The sequence below is a fragment of the Sander vitreus genome, unplaced genomic scaffold (assembly GCF_031162955.1).
Source record: "Sander vitreus isolate 19-12246 unplaced genomic scaffold, sanVit1 ctg753_0, whole genome shotgun sequence".
NCBI classification, from domain to species: domain Eukaryota; kingdom Metazoa; phylum Chordata; class Actinopteri; order Perciformes; family Percidae; genus Sander; species Sander vitreus.
The window spans coordinates 1-10303 of NW_027595838.1; the positions used below are offsets into that span (position 1 = coordinate 1).

General features: G+C 39.1%; 2 pseudogenes and 1 gene segment (V, D, J or C); 2 read left to right on the forward strand and 1 right to left on the reverse strand.

Moving 5' to 3' along the window:
- Positions 1–2351: 2351 nt before the first annotated feature.
- LOC144514915 (immunoglobulin kappa variable 1-39-like) lies at positions 2352–4747 on the forward strand. The segment is given in 2 exon segments: positions 2352–2461; positions 2678–4747. Coding segments are annotated over 2 exon segments (363 nt in total).
- Positions 4577–6370, reverse strand: LOC144514916 (Ig kappa-b4 chain C region pseudogene; annotated as a pseudogene). Its single transcript, XR_013501626.1, has 3 exons — positions 6362–6370; positions 5985–6060; positions 4577–5138 (listed from the first exon to the last, which is right to left on the reverse strand). The product of XR_013501626.1 is annotated as an Ig kappa-b4 chain C region pseudogene (transcript).
- A 3449-nt stretch (positions 6371–9819) lies between these two features.
- On the forward strand, positions 9820–10293 carry LOC144514914 (Ig kappa chain V region 2717 pseudogene; annotated as a pseudogene).
- The last annotated feature ends 10 nt before the right edge of the window (positions 10294–10303 follow it).

Sequence of the window (10303 nt, forward strand, 5' to 3'; positions counted from 1 at the left end):
TTATCTGATTCATGCCAAAATAGAAATAATCACATCTATATAAAGTTCATGCAAGAACACATTTTCCCATACACGCAACTCAAAAACCCAACAAATACACTGAGACCAAAAGTTTTGGAAACAACAAAACAATCTCTTCACAACGTCCATCCAGTAGCTATTGAGCTTTCAATCATATCACATGATCTTCAGAGGTGGGACCAAGTCACTGTTTTGTATGTCCCAATCAAATCCTAACTCAAGACTAACAAATCCCAGCAAGTCCCAAGTCATACACTTTATATTTTGAGTCTTTAAGAAGTCATGATGCAATCCTAAAGTGTAGACAACAGAGTAATATTACATTTAAATTGCACAAATCACAAATGCCTTACGAGTGGTTTTACCATGTGCTACTGAACGTAATAACTCTGACACAGCAGTTTAATACTTTCATAATGTCTTATGTCTAAATGAAATAAAAAGATAAATGTAAAAGAAAAAAACACAAACATAGTGTGGCAGTCTGCCAGAAATAGGTCCTAGAGTTCTATAGTAAAGTTACTCACTTCATGGATGAATAATCTGTGCCTGCATGTGTGTGAGAGAGAACATAACAGTTTGGATAAAACAACATCAACGAAGGAATAAACGGTTTCATTCACCCACAAGGTTGTGCTTTTTCTGTTACTAAGGGTTACCCCAGGATTTCTCTGTTATAACGTTAGCATTTACTTTTCTTACGTTTCAGGTTAACAGCAGCTTCAAATGTTGAAAAGAAATTGGAAGATGTTGCATATATTCGACCCAAATGTTTTGCATATTGCCATCCATTTTTTTTTGACCACCATATATTCTTCATACGCGAACAAAGTCATCTTTTGTGTCATCATTTCCAACTGTCACGGCTTACAGTTTTTTTCCAACAGCTTACACACGTTTTCAAAAACACAGCATTCAAAATGCCATCAACACATCTCAAAATGAAACATTTGCATCAAATGGCAAACACTTTTTTCATAATAGTACATTGTTGGATGTACCATGCACACACGGTTGTTCTAAATCTAAAGCTCTTTTGTCTTTCATAGGCTTATATCTCCATTTACAATATTCTAGAGAGAAAGTAATCTGCTGAGAGTGGTTGAAAAGTCCACTGCAAACAACAATGTAATGTTACAGTAAAACAGAAAATATTTATTGTATGCACTTTGTACAAAACAAAGTCTGATTGATTTATGATTTCTAATGCTGAAATAGTCATTAGATAGTTGCATGCCTGTTCTCATTTCTGAGGATTTGAAGTATGGACGCCAATGTAAAGCTATTCAAGATGGGCTTCTCTCATGGTCAACCTGTGGTTGATCACATGATGAATAAGTGTGGCCCTGATCTCATCAGAGATGGCTCTACTTCTTTCGCCTCCTTCTTCTCCTCCTCCTCCGCTCTCCTTCTTTCTCTTCCTCCTGCTCCTACTCCCCTTGCTCTCTGTCTATTGTTGGCATCCATTGTTCAAAACAGGTAATCTGACCTTTGACCTATGTATAGGCCTATCTTAAAGCAGTGATTGGTTAGTGTTCAGTTAAGCATAATGTGTTTGCACATGTGAGGAGTGTGTGTGTGCCCTGGTAAATAAGTATAGCACTTTGATTGGTTGTGTTTGGAAAAGGAAAGCAAGACACTTCCTGTTAGATTTTTGTGTCTTAGGTAGAGAATTGTGTGTAGTGTTTTGAAAAAAGTGTTTTATGTAATTGAAAAGTGAATGAAAGACTGAGAAATAGCTTCTGGTTTTTCAGATTTGGTGTGTAGTTTTGCACTTTGAGTGAGAGGTTAAAAAATCGTGTGACATGAAAAGATTTTGTGACTTTGTGAAAAACTGTAAGTGGATCTAAGTAATGATGCATTCATGAAGTATCGACTTGCTGGGAATTAATAGTGTTGATTCAGGGGAAGAACGAAAATGTATTTTTAATGTCAGAAAACTTCTGGTTGGAGTTTCTCATGCATGTCATCTGAGATCCTCGGCCTCAGCCTTCTCTAAAGACTCATCACTGCTTTACTTGGTGAAATCTTCACAATACAAACACCTAAACTTGTCAAACCTGCATTAATATTCATATGACTAATCATTTAAAAAAAGATGGATGCACCATAATAACAAACTGGAAAAACAGAACAAAACTGTCCACAAGTCACAGGATCAGTTTACTACCAGACTTTTCAATATCCTCTCCATGTGAATATGTAAATATGTAGGTCCAGTCTGTCAGCACTGAGGGGGAAACAGCATGACATGTTGAGGACAGCTACAGTTCACTGACTCTGTGTGTTTGCATATGTGTCCTGCCTCTCTGCTCCCAGCCGTTAAGAGGCCAGTGTTGATCAGTGACTGTCCAGGACTTTCAGAGACACTGACACGCCGGCAGCATGATGATGATGTCACTGATTCTACTGCTGGCCACCCTGGGGCTCCTTGTTCAGGGTGAGATTCTCTTCTGAAAACTTTGCTTCAGGATGCAACCAGGTTCACCTCAGTGATGTTCTGCTGTGATGGAGAAACACTGGAACAAGCAGCATTTACCTTCTTCCATCTCTTCTCCATGTTAAAGAAATGAGACTCTTCTGTTTGGATGTTGATCATCTTTCTCCAAGCTGGATTTGTCTCAATAACCCTTCTGCTCTTTTTCATGTTTTCCAGGTTCATCAGGAGAAATCATCCTGACTCAGTCTCCTGGATCTCAGTCTGTTGCTCCAGGACAGTCTGTCTCTATCAGATGTAAAGCCAGTTCAGGAATTAGTACCTACCTTCACTGGTACCTTCAGAAACCTGGAGAATCTCCTAAACTTCTGATTTATTATGCTACAAGCCGTCAGACTGGAGTTTCAGATCGTTTCAGTGGAAGTGGATCTGGAACTGACTTCACTCTGACCATCAGTGGAGTTCAGACTGAAGATGCAGGAGATTATTACTGTCAGCAGGATTACAGTTTCCCGTTCACACAGTGATACAACGTCGTACAAAAACCTCCTCAGCTGGAGAGGAACTGATCTGACTCAACAGCTGCACAGAAACAACAACACTACATGATTAATTAACATAAATTGTTAAGTTAGACCACAATAACACTTTCAGCATGAAAACATTTAGTATATTTCTGTTAAATATAGTTTTAGGACTATTTTTGTGCAGTTTGTGGGTTAATATAAATGAGCTCAAAGTCAGAATCACAGCTGTATAATTTCAGCTCTTTTACCAATCTAGTCGAAGTATCAACTCAAATAATACATCAATTTAGATTGAGGTAAAAATAGCTAATAAATGCTTAATTTGTACTTTTTATGTTGCTATGAAAATGCCAGAAACTTTATATTGTCAACCTCAAAGAAAAAGAATTTCAGCTTTTTTTATTATTTTATTTCCAACTATTTATTTTTTATTTTTTATTGAATTGTTAAATTTTAAGAAAAAGTGACACCACATATTAAACAAAGTGAACACAGCATAGTGGAACTGATATGTCACTTCCCCTCAAGTCCCCGACCCACCCGCAAACCAACCCAGTACAGGTCCAAAATGGGGACAGACAACACAGACCCATGCACACTGACAGACACACACCAGTAAGGACACACAACATCCAAAATATGAAAGTAAAAAAGGTAGACAAATTAAAAGAGATAGAGAGGAAAGAAAACAAAAAGTGTGGAGGGGGGGTGGGGGGGGGCAGCTGGCATCAAATGCAGCAGTTCAGAAGGAGCTCAGTCAAATCATTTCAGCTTTTAACAAAACTTGAATTTATTTCATGTTGTTATAAATTATGAAGTCTACTTGATGCATTTTATTAAACTCCAATATCAACGACACCATGCAAGTTATCACTCAGACATTCTGAGGGTGTTGTAGTTCATCAGATCATCTTGACAACGATGACACAGCACAATTCAGTACAGAGTAAGACACTACATTTATTTGTTTTCCAAAATCTTCACATAGATTATTAAAAACCTAATGATCTGACCCTGAGACAAACTCAGATAGAAGATGCTGATCATTTCATACTTCACAATATAATATAATAATAATAATAAATTCTTCTCAAACGTAGTTTACTAAGATTCTTTATACTTTCTGGACATTTCTAAAAAAGCTTTCAACATGAGAGTTATAGTAGTCTATAGACACACCTAAAAACAATTCAACATAGTAAACACTTCATTTATGAGATACCTAGTATATCTGAATTTCCTATATGTTATAAATATATATTCCTAAATATTGAAATAATCAGCTTTCCTACAAAAACTAATTTATATTACTCCAATGAAGCAGTTTCTGAAGTCACATAAGCTTTAAAGAATTTGGAATAAATGATGGAGTTACTTCTATCTTGTCTGGGTCACATTAATGATTATAGGATTAGTTTTGTGTTTTCAAAATATATTAAACATGTTATTATATTACCTTAGAGTTTCTTTCTCGAGAAATTTCCAGGCAGTTTTACATTAAACTCAGTTGAGTTTAACATTTCTAGATTTATGGAACTATTACGACAGACATATCTGTTTCTTTTACAATAACAGACATGGAAACAACTGATTTGATGAAAAGTACTTTATTGTGTTAAAATAATCAAAATTAAAACATGCAACATACTTTATCAATGAAACATGTAATTAGACAGTGAGTGAGGGGAAGAGATAAACAGAGAGAGAGAGAGAGAGAGAGAGAGAGAGAGAGAGAGAGAGAGAGAGAGAGAGAGAGAGAGAGCAGACTGAGATCAGTATCAGAGTGAAACCAGCAGCAGAGTCCCAGTGAGTCAGGTCAGGACTGGGAACACTGGTCTCTCCTCAGTGTCTCTGAGAGCGGAGTCTGGGAGCCCTGGGTGGCCTCACAGGTCACAGAGCCCACCTTCTCCCACTGGTCTGCAGGGAGCCTCAGGGTGCTGCTCCAGCTGTATTTGCCGTCCTTCTCCAGCACCCCGGGGCTCCTGCTCTCCTCCCAGCTGCTGCTGCTGCTGCTGCTGCTGCCGTCCACCTTCCAGGCCAGACTCCAGTCTGAGGGGAAGCCCTTGTTGGCCAGGCACATGAGCGTGGCCTCCCCTTCTTCAGCTCCTCACTGGAGGGGGGCAGCACCGTCAGGGTGGGGGCGGCTCGACCCACTGCAGAGAGAGAGAGATTAATAAAGTTGATATGAGGTCAACTAAACTCTAGCCTGTTGGCTGCAGCAGAGGAGGCTACTAGTTCTGCTGGTCTTCCTCAGATTGGATCAAACTCTTCTTAAAATGTTTCACTTCCCTCTCTGAGCTCAGTAACCATGGCAACAGACAGGCATCACTGCTGAACCGTGAAAACAGACAGGTTTCAGTACTAAAGATAAAAAGTTCAAACTGTTTCTCTTTTACTAAACTTTCAGAGTTTAATAGTTCAAAATAATACAATAAGATGGAGATTGTGAGGCTTTTACTGTTTTAACTTTCTTACACATTTCTTGTCCTAAACCAAAACCTCATTAATGATATTTCTTTGTTCTGTTCATGTAAGCAGGAATCATCACTGAACAGTCAGCTTCATTACTGAAAACATCCAAATAAATATTATTAACTACTGAATTACTTTCTCACAAAAATATGTCCAATAGCTTCAAAATCATTCTTCTGGGAGAAAGATGGAGTAATACTTATTCTCATCAAACACTGAACCAAAGATTATCAGCAGAGTTCTTGAGCCAGAATATAAAAACTTTAACTACTACAAATATTCTCTTCAGACGTAGTAATGCTGAGTAGTTTTCTACAACGAACTGATAAGACTTTAGAAAGTTTTAGTGCAACAAGATTATTCATCAGAGAGGTTTTTTGTCGGGTTAACGACGCTGAAGCCTTCAACAATTGATGCAAATATATTACATTTAAAAAATCTGACAAAACATAGTAGGCTTTAGAATTATGAAGTTCAAATGGAACAAAAATAAAATGTTAGTGATTAAAGGAGTCAAATGTACTTACAGTTAACATTCAGTCTGGTTCCTCCACCAAAAGTCCACCACAGTGATACAAAGTCATTGAGCCGCCGTACAAAAACCTCTCACTGTAGAGAGACACGGCTCTCTGACTTTGTCAGACTGAACTAAACCTACAAGCCCTCAAGATGCTACTTTACCATTAAAGCTGGAAATAATGATTAATCCTCTGACTCAATATTTCATTTTCTTAAAATTAACTTTATTTTTTTCTATTTCAACAGCAAACCTTTCCCTCTTAGAGCAAAATATTTCTGTAAAACTTATGAATTAATATTTCACAACTATGGAAAGTTAAGAGTGCAGAAAGTAAAGGAAGAAAAATAGCTCCTGAAATAATAGTTTCTTAAAAGTTTGACTTACTTCCAACATTCAGTCTGGTTCCTCCACCAAACGTGTACCACAGTGATACAAAGTCATTGAGCCGCCGTACAAAAACCTCTCACTGTAGAGAGACACGGCTCTCTGACTTTGACACAAACAAACAATAACAGTACTGCACAGTTCCAGAATGCATGTTTTTTATATATATTAAATGTAGAAAATATCTTGTCTTGCAATTAATGTAAATAAGACAGAAGACATTAGATTAGATTGACTTTATTGTCCACCTCAGTGGAAATTTGTCTTTGTCTTCTCCCAAAGTTCAGCAAAGGTAAATACAATGCACATAACACAGCACACCATTAAAAACATATAGAATATACTGAATACAATATACAATAGTGTAAATGGGCAGGTAGCAGCAGATACAGTAAGGTCCTATAAATATTACAAGAGAGCAAATCCCAAGTTCCCCGATGCAGTTATTCTGTGTTTAATGCCTGTACGGCATAGAGAATAAAATACTTCTTGTATAAGTTCCAGCTGGTCCTGGGAAGCCTAAATCGAACATTTTGAAAGATTTGTCAAGAAGTCAAAGTGTTACTGAAACATCCTAATCAATGCTCTGATCAAGTGATTGATCCATTGATGAACAGCATCATCAGAGTAATCCAAGTCCCTGTTGGAGTCAGTCAGAGCATTTCCAAAAGGGAGACACACCATCATCAACTTTTTACAAAATATATTTATTTTAACAAATTAAACCAAATTAAAGGGTTTACTTTTACTAATGTATGGGCTGTGGATATTAGTGAAGTCAGTTTGTGTGAAAAGATGTGAGTACAAAGGTTGATAGGAGCAGAGTAGAGAACTAAAGCAGACGGGAGAGGAGCAAAGCTGCAGCAGAGTGGAGAGTCAGCCAGAAAGAGGGCTGCACTGCATCCAGACTTAAAGGGATACTTCACCAATTTAGCATTAAGCTTTGTATCAGTAGAAACGTGGTAGTATTTTTGAATGACCGTGCTTCCCTCCCTCATGTCCCCCTGAGACCAGAGATCTCTGTATTGAGGGTCTGGAAAAAAGCCTCTTATGACGCAAAAATCGTCATTTTGCGTCATAAGAGGCTTTTTTTGCCCAGATGCTATGGACTATAGTCCAACTTCAGCATATTTCCAACCCGCCCATAGGGGGTTGGGCTCCGACATTCTCCGAAATGTCACGAACCAAAACGAGTGTCAGCCATCTTGAATCCTCGCGTAGCTTAGTGGCATCCCAGCATCAAAACTTTAGATAGATAGATTTATTCATCCCGAAGACAAGTTTAGAACAACAATTATGTGAATTCACACTACCGCACACGTGTACCACCGGGATCCATTGGTACAGATCTTCTGCTCGAAGCCTCTGGCCGGTGAAGGGACATCATCAGTGGGGAACGTTGAACGAGTTTGCGGGTGGAAAACTAACGTTAGCCGGCCACCTGTTCCATCAATCCTGCTTGCAAGTGTCCACTCATTAGACAACAAATTGGACTACATCCAACTTCAACGAAACTCCCAACGCGAGTTCAGAGACTGCTGTGTTTTTGTTGTTGTGGAAACAATTGCTGTATTGGACTATCCAGCTAGCTACCAGGCCGGCTGCTCCGTCGCCGGGTAAGACTAGCTAATGGAGGTGTGCTGTGTTAACACGGACTGCCTGATGCAGAAATGGGGGTGCTTGTAGCCAACTAACTGCTGGTGGAGTTTGTGACTGTTAAATGCCGACCATTCTACATTACACGCAAATTTGTATACTCGGTGATACAGCCCACCAAGCGCTAATGCTAGTAGCTATGTGTTAGCTGAACTTTACAGAGCATATCATGTGTGTGCACTAAATGTAGCCTGTTTCGTATGTCGTTTTTATATAATGTCGTTTTCATATATTTTAATTGTGTAACCACTTGAGCCACGGTGAAACGTTGTTTCGTGTATATGGTTGAAACGACAATAAAACACACCAAAGTTGAGTTGACTGTCTCACTGTCTGTCTGTAAACGGTAGGTGTGGCTTGGGGGTAGACGCTAAAGCAGCTAAGCAAGTACATTCTGGGATTTGGTGTCTTTCATCCACATGAGAAAAAAACACATTTTCTGGCTTTTCTCGGCCTAGAAGCAACCAATTTCTAAAAAAACTTTCACATTTCTACTACATAAGTGACACAATTTAAAGATATATTCATCTTTCCAACGGTGAAATATCCCTTTAAATAACCTCCTGCATCCGGGAACATCCTCAGCTGTTCCCAGTTGATTCATACAGCAAACTCAAGATGACACCATCCATTCATATCACATTAGAATCTCATGTTCATTCCTGACTTTGAAAACAGTAAAACAATCTCTTCACAACGTCCATCCAGTAGCTGTTGTTGAGCTTTAATCATATCACATCATCTTCCTCAGCAGATGTTATTAAAATATGTATTTTTAAATTCCCATTCCTCTCAGCATTTGTGAGACTTCTTGTCCACGTTGGCTTAGAAGTTAAAATATTCCATGAGAACTGGGTCAACTCCGTCTGCTGAGGAAGATCATGTAATTGGATCCAAAGCTCTGAGACAAGACAAGACAGAGTAAAAATGCGTCAGATTCTGAGACGAGACCGACACCTTCAAAGAGGGGTCTTGAGACCAAGACTGATATTGAGTACTACAACACTGGGCCTCAGCCTTCTATAAAGACTCATTACTGCTTTACTTTGTGAAATCTTCACATTACAAACACCCAAACATGTCATACCTGCATTAATATTAATATTACTAATCACTGAGACCATATTACCAAACTGGAAAGAAAGAACAAAACTGTCCCCAAGTCACAGGATCAGTTTACTACCAGACTTTTCAATATCCTCTCCATGTGAATATGTAAATATGTAGGTCCAGTCTGTCAGCACTGAGGGGGAAACAGCATGACATGTTGAGGACAGCTACAGTTCACTGACTCTGTGTGTTTGCATATGTGTCCTGCCTCTCTGCTCGCAGCCGTTAAGAGGCCAGTGTTGATCAATTAAAACATACAGAGTATACAAAATACAATATACAATATACAATACTTCAATGGGGCAAGTACCAGCAGATACATTTCTATAGATAATAGAGCAACAGAGCAAATCCCCAGTTCACTGATGCAGTCATTCTGTGTTTAATGCCTGTTTGGCATAAGGAATAAAATACTTCTTGTATAAGTTCCAGCTGGTCCTGGGAAGCCTAAATCAAACATTTTGAAAGATTTGTCAAGAAGTCAAAGTGTTACTGAAACATCCTAATCAATGCTCTGATCAAGTGATTGATCCATTGATGAACAGCATCATCAGAGTAATCCAAGTCCCTGTTGGAGTCAGTCAGAGCATTTCCATAGAGAGCCACTTTGCATCAGCAGCACCATGCTCCAGTGCTCTGGGAGAGTTTATAGTCCTGAGAGTTGAACACTGGATGACTGACAGCTGTCCTTCATGACAACAGAAGACACAGAAATCCTCCTCATCAAAAACATGACTTTGATCTCCGTCCTCATCTGGACTCTCCTCTGCTGCTGCTTCACAGGTAAAGTCCAGAGAATCAAACTCCTCTCCTCTATCAACATCCGTCCCTCTGAAATGAAGCCGACTAAACCGTGACGCTGCTTTATGTTGTTGTCTCTGTGTCCTCAGAGTCCAGAGGTCAGGTCACAGTGACTCAGCCTGGAGCAGTGAGCTCTGCTCTGGGAGGCTCCGTCTCCATCAGCTGTAGGACCAGTCAGAAGGTTTATAATGGGAGCTATCTACACTGGTACCAACAGAGAGATGGAGAAACTCCTAAACTGCTCATTTATAGTGCTAGCACTCGACAATCAGGGATTCCAGATCGTTTTACAGGCAGTGGATCAAACTCTGACTTCACTCTGACCATCAGTGGAGTCCAGACTGAAGATGCAGCAGTTTACTACTGTCAGAGTTT